General features: G+C 38.4%; 1 protein-coding gene across 1 annotated transcript in view; it reads right to left on the bottom strand.

Annotated features, from left to right (window-relative positions):
• UGCG (UDP-glucose ceramide glucosyltransferase) overlaps positions 1-17,959 on the bottom strand; it is a 38,521-nt gene that overhangs the window by 8,154 nt on the left and 12,408 nt on the right. The window contains exons 2-5 of the mRNA XM_086315965.1: positions 12,178-12,319; positions 4,308-4,410; positions 3,507-3,608; positions 1,864-1,976 (exon numbers count right to left, since the gene is read on the bottom strand). Of these exons, the coding sequence (XP_086172091.1) occupies positions 1,864-1,976; positions 3,507-3,608; positions 4,308-4,410; positions 12,178-12,319 (460 nt within the window). The remainder of the gene's footprint in view (positions 1-1,863; positions 1,977-3,506; positions 3,609-4,307; positions 4,411-12,177; positions 12,320-17,959) is intronic.

The raw sequence follows: 17,959 nt of genomic DNA, 5'->3' as shown, positions 1-17,959 counted from the left end.
AACTGAACCAAACTTCTAAAACTAAAAGCACCTATCTTAATTCCTTAAGCAGTTACTAAGTGAGATTTTAGGAATGAGGTGGGACCGGGCACTGTGATGAAGGCTCCCATGATTTCTTTACAGACTGGAATAATTCCTCGGGCCTACCTCCATTCACTTTAAGTAATGGTGACTTTTAGGGATTAAACCTAAACTAAGGGAGCGAGTATATCTGGAGATATCTATTATTGACATACATATAAAGTTGGATATTTCCAAAACAAAAATATAACACGGAGCATAAGAATAAAAAGGATCTAATTTTAAAGTAACTACCTAGAGTTTCTTTACCCAACAAAAATTGTGGTATCTGGGCTTCCCCAGTGGCTCAGTGGTAAGCTCTGTTTGCAGTGCAGGAGATGCAGGAGACTCGGTTGGATTCCTGGGTCAGGAAGATCCCTGGGAGGAGGGCGTGGTAAGTAACCCATTCCAGTATTCTTGCCGGGAAAATCCCATGGACAGAGGAGCCTAGCAGGCTATAGTCCACGGAGTCACAAAAGAATGGGACAGAATGGAAGCAACTGAGTGTGCATACATGTATGATTCACACTGCCGAAGGCTGAATGTGAGTTTCTACACTGTACCCTTTACCCTCAGATGACTGCAATTCAAAAGAATATAAATACAGATATGCTTCAAGTTGGTATATTTGGAGCTTGAAACTGTATACCCTTCTGTTATAACATTAAGACAAGTCTTTTCTCCTAATGTTTAACAGTACAGGAATGGTGAAGTATAGGATACACTTATATAACAAACTATGATCAAGCCAATAAAAATTACTTTTATAAAATAATATTAATGATATGGGGAACAGTTTATGAAGTAACTAAAATAAGATACAAATTATTTTTCGTATAATCTCAACTTTGCTTTTTAGAAAGTACACAGAGAAAAAAAGTCTTAATGCTAAAATAAACTAATTTTTAAAAATAGAAATTTCCTCTAACTGGTCAGGTTCTGGGAGTGGTTTGCGTTTTGATTTATTCTGCTCATTATACTTCCTCCTAACTTACAGTTTCCTACACGTAAGTCTGTACATTGTTAAAAGGTGTGGAGTAAAAATGGAAAACATGAGTTGTTCAGATAATTTTTAGAAATCTGTTGTAGAAGGAAATCAAGTGGATTTTACAATGATTCATATGAGCAATTTTCCTTTTTTTGTATATATTGAAATACTTCATGATACTTAAGATGCATTCTTTGCAGACCGGATCTTTGAAAGAACTATATAACACATACTTTTATGTAAGTCAGTAATCTGTTACTAAACTCAAGAATTGAAAGTAAGGACCACAAGGAAAAAGAATATACTGTGCTAAGCTGGTAATAAGACCACGAGGTGTTTCCTGGGCACATCTGCTCCTGCCAGAGCACAGGAAGTTCAGCCGGGAGGGATTCCAGGGCCCCGAGCATTTCTTCACTAATGAAAACAGCTACTCTCAACTTGAGGCTGCTAGTACTCAGCAGGTTGTGTGTGTGCTAAGTCACTTCCGTCGTGTCCAACTCGCTGCGACCCTATAGACTGTAACCCGCCAAGCTCCTCTGTTCATGGGATTCCCCAAGCAAGAATACTGGAGCGGGTGGCCATGCCCTTCTCCAGGGGATCTTCCCAACCCAGGGATTGAACCTGCATCTCTTACGGCTCCTGCACTGGCAGGCGGATTCTTTACCACCAGCGCCACCTGGGGCGCTCACTCAGCAGGTTAAAGCAGACAATACAGTTAACTTCAGGCACCTCAGCCCAGCTCTCAGCATAGCCTCAAGCTTCTGGGAGATTAGGGATCTGATAACAAGTGTATTATCTATAAGCATTGTACTTACCTGTTCTAACGTAGCAGCAAAGCCCTGTCTGTCTGCTACATATGGCAGCCCGTGAACCAGCCCTACTTTTTCCGTCATTTGGTTAACCATGTCCGTGAGTGTGTCTGGAATCACTATGATGCAAAAGAAAAGGTACAGAGGGAGAGGGGAAAAGTTTTTCTTTTAGTAAAATGCCCATGAATGTAATATATTCTGTGTGTTACTAAATTCTTAATAAATGTTTTCTTTGAATATAGGTCTAATAAAATGAATCTCAATCACTTTTCCGAGTAGAATAGAAAATTTCAAAAAGGGTAATATATGGTAGGGAATTTATTCTGGACCTTTGCAGGCTGTTAAATGCCTAATATGTACCAGAGGTGGGATGTATATTGGAAATGTTAGCAGTCCCTGTTTCTGAACCTCCAGACTGGAGTAAGGGACAATGTGTCCTAGTGGAAAAGGGACAGGAGCAAAAGTCCAAGGACCTAGTGTTCATCCTGGCTCCTGCATCGCACTCATAGGAAACGAGCCTCCTCTTTCTGAGAGCAGGACATGTTCTTTCTCTTAAAACTGCTAATTAGAACTGAATGAGAATATACCTGATGGAGGTTCGTACACTGAAAACATAACAAATATATGACAGTAAACAATTTAAGACAGCAAATGTGAAAAATGAACCTAATCTCTGACCAAGAACTGTTAGTCCTGTAATGATCTAATTAAGTCGAAGTGCCACATTTACTACTAATTTTCAAATTTTAAGCTGATAAAATTCAAATCATTGTCCCATTTTTAAAGAGCAAAAATCTCATATGATTTTACATGACTTCATTTTTATTTCCTTCAAGTGTTTAAGAACTCAATTTACTGTATAAAAGTGCATTTGGGCCTTATTTATAAATGTCGTCTGGGAAGTGCTTCTCAACTGCTGCCCTGCAGGTGACAGGTGGCGTGTCCAGGGACAGTTCTGATCGTCACAACCAACAGAGATGTGCTCCTGGCAGGGGCCAGGGATGCTGCTAAACATCTGCAGGATGGTCCTGACTACAGAGAAGTACCCAGCCCCGAGGTGCTGAGGTTGAGAAAACTGAGGTATTAGAATATAATGGAATCATAAGGTACACTGAAATTATAAGTATAAATGTTTTAAAAATGCAAAAATACAAATTATAATTTCAATATATAAAAGGTGTCCTGCAAAAATCTGCTAAGTAAAAAGCCATGAATGTGTTCTAAAAATGCATGTAATTTCAGTAAAATATGTATCAATTAACTTCTGTCCCTTTGCATGAGATAGTATATTGCACATGCCACAAACAGATTAAAGTAAAAGATAAATATCACTTGAATAAGGGAAACTTAGACCTATGAGAAAGCTCATTACACCACAGTTGTGGCATAATGTACCACAACTGTTTTTTTTTTAAATGGTTGGAATTTTCTCTTCAAAATGAAAGCATTTGCATATGTGTAACATTCTAGTTTAGCATTAAAAAACTTCAAAATTTTAGTAAGTATAACGACATACTACCATGAAATAATAATAAAATAACTTACTTTATTAGGTAAACAAATATGATTGATAAATGTATTTTCAGGTTGCTCTTGGAATTTTATTACTGAATGAATAATTTTATAAAATAAGTAAGAAAAAACCTTACCTCTTATTCCACTATCACAAATCCATATAAGATCATACTTTGCAACTTCATATCCTGGCATTAAATTATTAATCTTAGGATTAATGCCAACCTTTTTGCCACCTAAAATTTTAAAAGTATAGCAGTGAACAATTCATGCCATATTGAAAATATCTTCTATTATACATATACTTAGTATAGAGAAGTGAAAAGTACTTGCATATTTAATAATTAAAACAAATATACTTTAACATCATGCTTATTATTCATAATAACATATTTAGAAAAAAGTTATTCATTCTTAAAAAGAAAAATACATCATTTATCTTTGAAAATTCATTAGTTTCAGTTTTCTAATTAAGAGCTTGTATTAATGGTAAACATTAATAAACATTTAATAGCAAGTATATCTCTAACGAGTGTTTAGAATAAGTCTGTAGGTTTTGGGGAAAATATTCTTTTTGCAATATTACAAAAATGAATTCTACCACTCAATCTCAATTATAATCAATGAGATATAGAAAAAGCCATAGATTGAAATTATTAAAGAAAAAAATAACTGATTCTCATGTGTGGCTGATGAGTAAAACATAATCTGGAATAATTTTGTTAATCCCTGATATGAAAAACAAAATCTGTATTTATAACTTGTCTTCTCTAAAGGATAGAAACACCTTTCACTATATCTAACAAATATGCATAAAGCAAACATGTTAATAACTTCAATGGTGCCTAGGACCCTAATCTATAGTTTAATGCAAAGAAGATTACTGATACTTAATATATTAAAGCAAAAAGGTTATTGTAAAATTTGTTACTTACCTATAAACAATCTTGCATCAACATTTGGATATTTCCCAAGAAGCTTCTTACACACATCAATGGCTGGATCATCATGGTCTTGGACACAGAGGAGTACTTCATACTAGTCAAAGAACATATTTTATGTAAATTAACCTCTTACAAAGATAATCACTTATTATTAGCATTTACTGGTGGATCAAAAAGCATTAAGAAAAGCAATTGTACACACAAAGTTTAGAAGTTAAGAGAGTATTCATAATGGATGCAAACACTTAAGGGATTATCAAGTGTTGCTTTAACTGAGAGCAACTTCTCCAGAAGGGCCTGTTTGCCAGCCAAAGAGAAAATGAAGAGATTGGCAGGGCCCACAGCTGAAGCGTGGCTGGATTCCCAGCTTCTCCATGCCTTCATCACTGAAAATTTACCAAATGCTCACAGGGTGGCCAGCAGTGCAAAAGCAACACAGAAAGCCAGAGAAATGAACACACCCTTTGTTGTCTAGAAGCCTTGTCTCTGAACTTACTATTATTTCATCAAGGTGCTAAAAATTACACATCAAAGACCATTACGATACATTTAAAGGGCTTTCCCAAACTCTCAAGACAAAGTGAGATTAGATTTTCTGTTGAATAATAATTTTTTGAAGTAAAAGAGAATCTGACTTGATTAAAAATGCAGGGATTCCCAGGTGGCTCAGTGGTAAAGAACCTACCTTCCAAAGCAAGAGACACAGGGGACACAAGTTCCATCCCTGATTTGGGAAGATCCTCTGGAGGAGGAAATGGTGACCCACTCCAGGATTCTTGCCTGGGAAATCCCCAAAACAGAGGAGCCTGGGGGGTTTGCAGAGTTGGAAGCGACTGAAAGCGCACACGTGTGCACACACACACACAAGTATGCACATATCCTCCTAAAGAGCATGCTTAGCCTTTTAACTATGAAAACACCCAGGATTTAATTTTGCTCAGAGCTATGTTTACTCTGACAGTAAATTATGGAAGTCATTCCTTAGCACTTGGCTGGCTGTGTCAAAATCATCCTGGGACAGTTTTTTTCCAAAAAGCGAATACTGGGCCCCATCCTTAAACTTTTGAATCAGAATCTCTGAGGTGATTCTGACACATAACCAGGTTTATAAAATCCTGAGCTCTAAGTTACGATTTTGTAAACTACTAAATTTTTTCAAAAGTGTTTGCTTTCACACATAAAGATGTTCCTGTATTAGTGTGTGGGCTATGTACTCTAAGCAGTAACTTTTTTCAAAAGTGGTGATAAATTCACCACTGACTTGAAATTTGCTGACTCGAAAGCAAATTTCCTAGCAAACTCTCTTTCTAAGATAGATTGAACATTTTTAAGCAGAGGAGGAAAGTTAATTATGTCCACAAAAAAAGATAACAAAGTTATATGATCTAAAAAATACAAAGGTGGCTCAGTGGTAAAGAATCCATTTGCAATGCAGGAGATGCAGGTTCGGCCCCTGGGTGGGTGAGATCCCTGGAGAAGGAAATGGTAACCCACTCCGCTATTCTTGCCTGGGAAATCCCATGGACAGGGGAGCCTGGTAGGCTACAGTCCATGGGGTCACAAAGAGTCGGACACGACTGAATGACTAGACAAACAACAACATACAAGGAAGAAGGTAATGGGAAGGCTTGTTTGCTTTAGTTCCACTGATGAGCATACACAAGCAAAAATTGTGGAAAAAATGCATACAGTGCCTTGAGTGCCGGGAGCCGGCGAGAGGCACTCCACTCATGGCAAAGGTCATGAGAAAGGAGGCTCGGCATACACAAAGGCAGGATCGAGCCTCAGCAGTCCCCCCGGATATTCTCGAGCATCTATCCCCCCAAAACCAGAGTCTGCCTACTTTATTGCTTTGTGCTCTCACCTCTGACTTTACTGGGGGCTGTCCCCCACCACCATCTTGCTCTCTCTGATAAAGAGTTAACTTACAGCTCCAATTAATAAAGTTCCTGGGCAATTAGGAGTGTTTAAATCCAAACCCCTCAGATAGCTCTCTAACTCGCCTGACAAGTTTACCCGGACTCCTACAGCTATACATACGATTGTTTACAGTCTCCCACCCTCGAGAGGCACGGGAAGCTTAAGATAGTCAAATAGCTTAGAGCCTCTCAGAGAGTTAGAAACTGTCAGAATAAAACTAGTAAAAGATTTCATTGATGAGCCAATACTTGCTGCCAAGTTTCCACATCCCCTGTATTGTATCCTTGAATGTGTATTAATTAATATAGTTGGTATGTAGAAAAAATAAGTAGTGGCCTTGGTGTTAGCAACTTTAGACCCTTAAGGTAATAAATTCTTTCCTTTGTTGTAAACCCACTGCACCTCTGCCCTATAGGAATGCAATTTTATCTAACACCTTTGGAAGATGGCACCAAACCTTAAAATAATTACTCTTAGAGAAAATAAGCCTTATGGTTGACAAACCTTTGTCAAGAGCCATAAAATGTTAATAGGCCTTCTGGCCAGAAGATGATGTAAATCACCTAAACCATTTGTATATGATAAATTTGCAGGAAAGAAACCCTAGTTTTTGATAAGGATCAAAGACTGCTGACTTTGCATCCCCTATTATCCTCTATGTGTAACTTAGGGTATAAAAACCCCTGTTGAAAATAAAGCTACGGGCCTTGCTCACCAAAGCTTGGTCTCCCCATGTCATTCTTTTTTTCAATTTTCAGCTGAGTCTCCATCTGGAGCGCAGAGGTCCTCTGCGACCATTTATTTGCCTGGGCTTCTAAGACCCACTTGAGAAGGTGTCTAAGGTGGGGCACCTTTCGCTATTGGAGAGGGCGCCTGCGGCCTCCGTGGTCAGAGCTAACCTGGTGTCACAGGTTATATTGATTTTCTGCGTAAACCAAGCTACTCAGCCTCTTTTCTCCACTGAATTTTCCTACTGAGCTATCCTCATTCTATTACTCTTTATATCTTTGATGAATATTTAAATTAAGTCGCCGACGCCATCTCCCCTTCGAATACCCTGGATCAGCTGGGGCTGGACCCCGGCACTTGAGTGCAATAATTAATTACTATTCGCCTAATATACATTATCTCAGCAAAAAGTGGCAGCGTAGAATTTAATAGTTGAGCACTTAAGGACCAGGACGAAGGTAAATGAAAGTTTAGCTAATGAGGTAAGATTTTTTTTCAAGTGAAAAAAAAAAGTTTTCTTAATAATTTAAGTAGAGGGGAAAGCAATGTACACTTTCCTCATACTTTCTATCTATAGTTACTACACATTCCATCCAATTTCTACCTTCATGATGACTGACCAAAATTACCATCTGAGAGGTACTGAAATAACTAAGCAATTTTACACCACTGGTCTCCAGAAATCAGATAAAAATCTGAGAACAGGATGAGCACCATTCCTGCCACACCCTAAAATTTCTTCAAAGGTTGACTCTAAGTCCCATAATATGTCAGCCATCTTCCCAACCAAAATTTGTGCTTGAACCACCAAGAGGCAGTGACCTTAATGATGAAGATTAGAAAGGTTAAGTGGCTTCCCTGATGGCTCAGAAGGTAAAGAATCCACCTGCAATGCAGGAGACAAAGGAGATGCAAGTTCGATCCCTGGGTCAGGAAGATCCCTCAGAGGAGAAAATGGCAACCTACTCCAGTTTTCTTGCCTGGGAAATCCCACGGACAGAGGAGCCTGGCGGGTTACAGTTCAAAAGGGCACAAAGAATTGGACACGACTGAACACACATGCACACACGCAAGTGACTTTTCAAAGGGTGTAAATAACGATTGGCTTTCCTAATACAGTGAGCCTCTCAGTCACACTTGCTCTAAAGAGCTCATTGTTTTTTCAAACATTGCATAGTTTTATGCTTTTAGAGTTTATGCTGTTTTACAGGTTTAAGTGAATATAGTGAAAGAAAATGTTTACAAGTAATACAATTCCATAAAATATTATTAAAAATCTACTCTCAGCTATTTCCCCAGCAAAAGAAAACCCTGTAATATAGCACCAGATATCTACTTGATGGAAAGATAAGAGCTATACTAGGTTGCAGCAAAACTTTTTCAGAAGTATATAGTGTTAGTATAAGTAAGGGAGGTGTGTGTGTCTATCAGCCATTTAGGCAGGTCCAACTCTTTGTTACCCTATGGACTGCAGCCCACTAGGCTCCTCTGTCCTTGGAATTCTCCAGGCAAGAAAACTGGAGTGAGTAGCTACTTCCTTCTCCAGGGAATCTTCCCGAATTCAAATGCAAGATTTAGAATTTTTGTTTTTATTGATTATACATTTTAAACTTAACTTCAAATGAAAAATAAATACCACCTTATTAGCCAAAAAATGAAATTCAATTTACATCATCTAAAAAATGTTCAGACTCTTATTAAATAACTTTTGCTTTGTTGTTTCTGATATTGAAACTTAAACCAAATTGGAGGTAGTATTTCAAGTTTTCTCTGAAGTGTTAGATTTTAACCAGGAACTTTCATTTTCAGCTCTGTGTTTGAGCTCTGGGTTTGACACAGCCCAAACATGTAATTTGCTAGGAATCTCTGTATTTGAATAGTTAAATCATGCCAACTACACTGCAACTGGTAAACACAAGATAGTAAGTTGGTTAAAAGTTTTCTTAACTGACACAAGAATAATTTTTCAGATATGTTTATACTATCAAAAGAACATAAATGCATGGTCAAAAATAAAGCTTTTATTGAAAATATTATACTTTAAAAATATTTTAAGAAAACATTTATTTTATAAATCTGAAAGAAACACAAGGTATAGTAAATTCCACTATAAATGGGCACAGTAATAAATATGTAAAATCTAGAAATATTCCCAGAATATTGTAGATGAGGTTGGCCTCATCTTAGTACGCTTTCTATACAAATAGCAAAACTAAATTTCCCTTTTGCTTTTCAAACAGTGAAATGACTGAAAGGTTACGTCCAAAAGAGGTACAGACAATCTGTAAACTGCAATTTGGTCCTTTGGTATTTAAGAATGAAATATCTGAAACTGCAATAATCATAAATGTTACTCCCATGAATAAATTTAGATGTATAAATGATACTCAATTTAGATACATAAATGAATATTAGAAAAGTCTCCTCATTGAGTCAGTCCTGTAGATATTAGGACTAAAAACTCTGTACTGTAGTAAACCACATAAAATATTTTCTTAAAGTAGAAAAATATTTTAACACATATTAATCAATTATATTGCATATCAAGTAGGAATATCTTGAACCATTTATAAATAACTACACATGCTTAAAGAAAAATGTTATGATGATATTTAGATTACAGCAGAATATAAGTTCTGTTACAGGATGGACTTAGACCACAAATGTCTAGAACAGTCTCTGCCACTGAATAAATAATGAACTATTTGTTAAAACATTTGTCCTAGGGTAAGTTTTGAGTGAAAGATAGATGCTTCCTTTGAGTGAAGGGAAGATTCCTTGTAAGTAAATTGCTCTGAATTCAAAGTTTTGACAAGTTATTATTACAACTTACTTACTTTCAAAGACTATATAGTTTATACAATTTTTCAAATTTATCTGGTAAAATAAATTCAGATTTAATAGTTTTATCACACATATTATGCTGATCTTTCAATAATTGAACCTATTCTCAATCTTTTAAAATTTTTTATTGTCATCATTGACAATAAAGAATCCAAGTATGGTACCAGACTTTCAACACTGTAAACCCATCTCCTATCTGCAAAAAAGAAATGAAAATCACAATTACCATAACCTCAATCTGTTAATAACTCTGATCATTAATTTTAAAATTCTTCATATGGCCAGAATTTACTAAAATAAAGCCATGAGGCCACTTGAGATGCAGATTATTGCATCTTCCTGATATGGCCGAACTTCTCTCTAAATGCCTTCTTTTATACTGATGCCAAATAAGTAATCGATTTTGTGAAAAATTAGTTTTATTTATTTTTTATTATTATATTTTTCTAAGAAAAATTTTCCCAAGGAATAAATATCAATATAAGGTAGAGTTATAAGATATTTAAAGCACAGATATCTTTTAGGACACTTAGTATAATAACAGTCTCACCAAACTTTAAACCTAGAAATTCAGAACAAGTATCAGTAGTTAACCTTTTTGCATATGTCTAAAACTAAACAAAATTTTAGAATTTCATGTTTTATATATAAGCTTGTGTGTGTGTGTGTGTGTGTGTGTGTGTGCGCGTGTGCGTGTGTGCATGTGTGCTCAGTGGCTTCAGTCGTGTCCAACTCTTTGTGACCCCATGGACTGTAGCCCACCAGGCTCTTCTGTCCATGGGATTCTCCAGGCAAGAATACTAGACTGGGTTGCCATGCCCTCCTCCAGGGGATCTTCCCCACCCAGGAATCGAACCTGCATTTCTTGCCTCTCCTGCATTGGCAAGTGGGTTTTTATCACTAGTGCCACCTGGGAAGCCACACATATATTTCCAAACGGCCTAGAAGGTTCCACATCAAACTAACAGAGAAAAAGAGTCATATCTAGAACAAAAATATTTCTGTACTTTTGGAAAACAATGTTTACATTTGACAAATAGAGAATATTAAAGTCTGCTGGGCTTGGCAGTTACACAAATGTTCATTTCATGACTACATGCCTCCTTGATGACACAAACAACTCATGCTTCACACTCAGATTTGTGCAATTTCAGTGGTTTAATTTGTCTCTTGTAGAATATTTGCCACTGCGCTTGGTCTTTTAAAAGCAAATAAAATGCTGCGAGATCAACATTTTCCTTTAGAGTGCAGGTACTCTGCACTTTTGCTCTGTTTTCTAAATGTTCTACTTACACAACAATTCTTTTATAGTTAGAAAATAAATTGTGAACTGAAAAAGAATAAAAACAATCTCTTGCATATAATATTATGCATTTTTGTAATGTGTCCAAACAATTTTCTCCTTAACCACATAAATGCCTTAATGACATAACTAAGTGGAAAAGTGAAAAACTCGAGCTCTGGAGATAACTCCAAATTGTATCTAAAAAAACCAAAAACCTCATTCAGAAGAATAAATTGATTATTGATTCATCCCACATGTTCATAATTAATGGATACATATGTTCCTGGGGTTATTCTAAGAAACTCTTTAAACCCACAGCTAACTTCGGAAACTATTTAAATGTCATGACTATTATCTTACAAGAGTGGCAACATAAAAATTTCGTAACTAAGTTTCAAGAGTGGTTGAATACAGAAAGGGGAAAGGGTTGGATGATAGTTAAAAAATTGAAATGTGAGATTACATTCCACAAGGATAAATGCATATCCTTTTTCATTTTCACTGCAACTCTCATGAAGTAAGATTTTTACACTCAAACTACTAGGCACTTAACAATGCCTGAGTTCCAGGAGCTTTCCTCAGGGATTTCTAATTCTTCAGATCAGGGGGATTCCCTGTGGCTCAGATGGTAAAGACTCTGCCTGCAATGCAGGAGACTCAGGTTTGATCCTTGGGTTGGGAAGGTCTCCTGGAGAAGGGAATAGCAACCCACCCCAGCATTCTTGCCTGGAGAATTCCATGGACAGAGGAGCCTGGTGGGCTACAGCCCATGGGGCCGCAAAGAGTCGGACAAGATTGAGCAACTAACACTTTCACTTTCAATTCAGATCGACATATGGGTAGTTAGAAAAGGAATTAATACCCCTTCCTCAACCCCATTTCTGTCCTGTGACAACTACTACTTTTATTACTATTACCACTACTATTAATACTGCTAAAGCATAAATTTGATGAAGCCAATACCATTATAAATTTTTAATAACTCCACCTGATACCATGTCAAAATTCCTCTGTGTTTACTATACGTTAAAAAAAAAAAAGGTATGGTTCAGTCCATTCCTGTGAGTACAACACTGTACTTACCTTGGGATAATCCAATTCAAAGAATGTTTCCAAGTTGTTGATGAGGTTAGGATCTACCCCTTTCAGCGGTTTCAGAAGAGACACCCCTGGCAGCTTGCTATATGGCTGTTTGTCTGTCGCCTTCTTGTTGAGGTGTAATCGGCTAAAAAGCAAATGATACATATATTAACATACATTTCTAGAGAATATCTTAGTGCCAAATCTATATAAAATATGTATCAAGCTACCAATAAATTACTGAATTCTAAATTAAAAAAAAAATTCATTGGCAGCTTTTTAAAGGGGTCTCTGGAAATGAAAGAAAGTATCAATAGAACAAGGTAAGGTTCCAGTGAGGAAAACCTGAAGGAAGCAGAGTAAATGTCCCAATGAAGGCTAGAACTTAAGACTGTTGCTTTTTGCTGTATTCTCAGATGCCAGAACTATGCCAGCCCTGGAGCAAGCACTCAGTAAATACTCAGTGAAGGAATGAATGACGGTGTTATTAGCCCACACATTAACTGCCTTTCCTCCCAAATCACCATCAAGGTGGCCAAAGAACTATAAAAAGAGCAGAAGGAAAAATCCCTATCTTCACCAGAAAAACATGGAAGTGTAACCAGAAAAATTTGAGAAATTTCTGTAACAGCCCACACGACAACTAACTGAAAGAACTACCAAGCCAGCGTGCATGGGAAACAAGGAGATGGGATACCTAGCAGAACCCCCAATGTTCACAAGCTCAGAACGGTAGTGATGGAATGGAGGGAAGCTGAAGGTAAGGCGGGGGGGAACCTCAATGATGAGGGAAATGTCTGTTAAGACACTGAAAGATAAACCAGTGCCACTGATTCCCAGATAAGCTGACCAAGGTTCTCAGAGCTGCTCCAGCCCAAAGGGTGGCGTAGCACAGCACTCCTAAGAGGGAAGCTTTGCTAATTAGGGAAGAGAGACTGTGTCCCAGTTCAGGTCAGGTGTGTGTCACAATGAAGAGTGTTTCAGCAGAGTGTTGAAGTTTCTAAAGGAAGTCACCAAAGGTGTCTTCCCTCCTTCTCCTATGCAAGTCTCCAAGCACTCAACAGTAATTAGACACTGGAACAATCACAGGGCCATCTGCAGGGTATTTTAAGACACATTCTTCCACATTTTAACATCTCTGAAATCAACGGCATCTTACAATCGCTGCCAGCCAGATGGCAGCCCAGACTTAGCAGCATGGAAACCATCCCTTCTGGAAGATCAAGAAGATGCCCATATCAATGCATCTCAGGTTAGATGAAATATACTATTCATCTATGGGTGATTCTGGACGTTCACTAGTACCAACAGTCTATAGCGGTTAGTCACAGGCTCACTCCCCCAATTAAGGCAGAGATGTGCTGCAGCAAATATCTCACGTTTCAGATAAGACCATAATGTATCTTTGTGGAAAGAAAAGCAGGCTACTACCTACAATGGAAAATAAAGCAACACAAAAAATTTTAAAGAGCAGCGTGGTCTTGGTTTCTGATCCACAACGCCAAATGCCAGAAAGTAACGAGAACCATCCACAGCAGTGATGCTCTGCATGGCAGCAGTCCACAAGTTGCTTTATACTGGCTGGTGATGAAATGGAGAGAAAGTATTTAGAAACTTTTCTAGCAGTTTGACATTGCCATGCCATCCAAGCATATGATCAGTCATTTATTTTTACTGCAGTTTACCAAAGTTTCAGTCCATGACAGATTGGAAAACTTGAAAAGAACTGATCCTTTGCCACAGACCAGTTTGGCAAATATTGATCTATAGAGTTCAGCCAGAGGGCTGGATGATCTAAAATTTATATAACCACAAATATGATCACTATTCCGTTGCTAACAAAATAGTAGACTAGATGTCTGGAGAAACCCACCCTGTAGAGAATATCTAGATGGCCAGGGGGAAAAGTTTATGTTTAATTGGTTGAAACAGTAATATATCCACATGGTTCAAATCACTAAAAATACTAAGACATTCATATAAAGAAGTCTCCCTGTCATCTCTGTTCCCCATCAGTCTTGTTCTCATCACTACCTCCACAGCATTATTAGTTTCTTATCTTCTCAGAGATTTTTCAAAAATGCATACTAAGCCAAAACATACACAGATGAAAATCTTATATAGTATTTATAATTTTCTCTATGCTTTCTTAAAACAAGAACCCTAAAAGCATGTTTTAGGGGCTTCCCAGGTGGTGCTAGTGGTAAAGAAGTCCCCTGCCAATGCAGGAGATGTAAGAGACGCCAGTTAGATCCCTGGGTCAGGAAGATCCCCTGGAGGAGGGCATGGCAACCCACTCCAGTATTCTTGCCTGGAAAACCCCATGTCAGGCTACGTATGGTCCATAGCGTCACAAAGAGTCAGGCACGGCTGAAGCAACTTAGCATGACTTAGCACACATGCAAAAGCATGTTTTTAGATATCCTGTTATGATAAAAAGGAAAACGTCTCAGGTCAGAAATGAAGAGAAACCTCTGAGTAAATGAGTGCTGGATACAATACTTACACTGGGACCATCTGCTGGTCTCTAGTTACCTAGAGACGATGACAAGCCTGAAACAGGAATGACTGAAATCTGTTCCAAGAATCTTGTAGAAATACGGAATCTTTGAAAGGCAAAGTAGAAAACTCCTGGCCCACAGAGGAAGGATAGGGATGCTGCCTACATTGGATTCAGTCCAAAATAAAATGGAATAAAAACAAAAAGTCTTTCTGGAAAACACCTAACTATGTGGATCTTGGGACCCAGAACCCAGAACACAAACTGCAGGTGTTGCTTGAACAAAACCCAAGAGATGGAATGAGAGACCATCATATGTGACCATGAATACATGAAAAGAACCACATAACATCTAGAAATGAAAATGGTGGTCACTGACACCAAAAACTTGATAGATAGGTCATGTAGAAGTTGCACATACACAGTTCAAAAAGCAACTGGAGAACTGGAATCAGATTTGAAGACATTATCCAGATTACTGCACAGAGAGAATAAGAGGCCAAGAAAATGAAATCATGAAAGGGTTTGAGACATGGATGATAGAGTAAGAAGTCTAAAATCCCAGTAGCTGCTATCTATTAATTATACTGTATGATCATTGAAAGTGAAAGTGAAGTCACTCAGTCGTGCTGACTCTTTGCGACCCCATGAACTGTAGCCCACCACGCTCCTCTGTCCATGGGATTTTCCAGGCAAGAGTACTGGAGTGGGTTGCCATTTCCTTCTCCAGAGGATCTTCCCAACCCAGGGATTGAACCTGGGTCTCTCGCATTATAGGTAGACGCTTTACCATCCGAGCCACCAGGAAAGTATGATCACTAAGTGCTATTAAACTAACAAAACCTCCATATAAGGTGATGGCAAATTACAGAGAAACCTAGCCCACTAACACACTGCATTTGGGGAGGCTTTAGATTAAAAACAACAATAATTTAAACTGCTAAATAGTCTAGTGTTGACTCTATTTTTCCCTTTTTCCTCTTTGTCTTCATTAAGACATCTTCCTAATGCTAATATATTTACATAATGCTAATATAGATATACCTCCTATCCTTTCATATCAAGAATGCTGCATTTTATCAAAGATAGACTGACCTGCCAAACCACCATGAAGCTTTCTCTAGGTTTATGGTGAAGTGAATTGCTGATAAGTACCATGTCTGAAATTTCTACTCAAGATTATTATAAGTCCAACTATATTACAGGGCCTTTAAAAAATTCTAATTTGTGCCTCCTCCCAATATCTATGTATGTATCTAGCCCTCTCCCTCCCTTCTCCCCTCCTCACAATTTTCTTTCCCCACCCTAAGGGATCATCTTGCAGTATGCCAGCTAGGATACCAGACTACTACTCTGGAGAGCACTGTTTTGACTTAGGTAATTCAACACACACATGCAATCACATAGCTCTGCTGTGCGCACAGTGGTGCTCTGTGACTACTAAGCATTCCCTTACTGAATAATCTCTTTTGACTCCAGGCATTATCCTATGCACTGGTGATATAACATGATGAGAAAAGAAGTGTTAGTCGCTGAGTTGTGTCCGACTCTTTGAGACCCCATGGACTGTAGCCCACCAGGCTCCTCTGTCCACGGAATTCTCCAGGCAAGAACACTGGAGTGGGTAGCCATTCCCTTCTCCAGGGGATCTTCCTGACCCAGGGATCAAACCCAGGTATCCTGCACTGCAGGCAGATTCTTAACCCTCTGATCCACCAGGAAAGCCTAAGGCACACTCCATACTGTCAAGGAACTGGGATTTAATGGGGGAGGTGCCCACATACAGAAGCCTCTTCTACTCACAGAAATGATGCTGATGGGTACCTTAGCCTTGGCCATGGCCGGTGTGTTGGAAGCCAACCTGTGCTTTTCAAATTATAAACAACAGCCCATTTACCTGGAGTCTCAAAAGTGGCCTGAATGGTGGAATCCCCCAAGGGGGCCAGTTTCACAAGTGGCTTTGACAGAGCCCTGCAAGGTTTCCTGGTTTCAAAGCAGTTTTTAAGGATCTCAGGCCAGGGTTTCTGCGTTACCTAGACGGCATGAACGTGAGCTTACAGCCCCCATACCCTGCACAAGATTTCCTGTGGGTGCGGGTTTCCACCCTTAGCCTGATCAAGTGATTTGCTTCCTTCCAGGATCCTGGGATCCTTTTTCAGTTTCAGCTGTCATCCTGGGAATCCACTTCTACCTTCCCCTCATGCATTTGGCTTGCAACCTTGATGCTTTTGTAGGGGAGGCAGGGAGTACTATTTTTTTTGCTACATAACACATAAAGTTACATAAAAGTACACAGCTCACTGAATTTTCTCAAAGTGAAACACCCATGGAAACAGTAGCCAGATCAAGAAACAGAGTCTTACCAGAACCCCAGAAACCTGTGCATGTCCCCTTCTACTAACTACCCTCTCCTCAAGGTAACCACTATTCTGACTTCAAGTACCAGAGACTAATTTTGCTGGCTTCAAAATCTATCTAAATGGAGTCCCGTAGGATGCACTCTTCTGAATCTGGCACCTGAAGACACTATAGTAGGCTGTTAAGTCTCCAGGATCCAACAAAACAATGATACATAGTGTGTTCTCAAAATTTTTCAATTTTATGTTTTAATTGAAGTATAGTTGATTTACAATGTTGTACCAATCTCTGCTTTATAGCAAAGTGACTCAGTTATAGACAAATTGACATTCTATGCATTTTTTTAAGTTAAATAAATCAAGAGTGAAAAGTGGCTGGCTAAATACAGTTGGAAGAAATAGTTAGTCTAGAGAGAAAAACATGCGAGCCATCCACGGTTTAGTATGCTCTCCTAGGTGGGGCATGCCATTAGCAGTTGGTTGCATATCAATATAATTAATATTTACATAACTGGTAATGCCTGAAGAAGACCAAGAGTGGAAAGAGCCAGGAAGAAAGTGAAGCCACAGAAGGGTTTGTTAGGCTAGGCTGTTTTCTTTTTGAATGGGTTCAAGAAAGAATAACATTGAACGCTGCAGAGAGGACAAGGTACGAACTGAAATGTCACTAGAATGTGTGAACACTGGTGACCTCAGAGTCCTCTGGGCAAGGGGCAGATCAATAAAAACGGCTGAGAAGCAAATGAATGAGAGGTGAGTGGTGATAACAGTGAATAAACACTAGTTTCTCCTGAAATCTGACAGTGAAAAAAGGCCAAAGTTAGCAACCAGGTGGAGGAGAGTTTTTCAGTTTAATTTTTACTTATTTTTAATTTTTAAAACTTGAGTATAAACGGTTAGCGGAAAGAGCTAGTCAAAAGGTAAACAG

Source organism: Bos grunniens, chromosome 8 (genome assembly GCF_055505025.1).
Source record: "Bos grunniens cultivar Pamir isolate PY7600 chromosome 8, Bosgru_T2T1.0, whole genome shotgun sequence".
NCBI lineage: Eukaryota > Metazoa > Chordata > Mammalia > Artiodactyla > Bovidae > Bos > Bos grunniens.
Note: the sequence above shows the minus strand (reverse complement) of the source record. Positions and strands in the feature narration are given on the sequence as shown.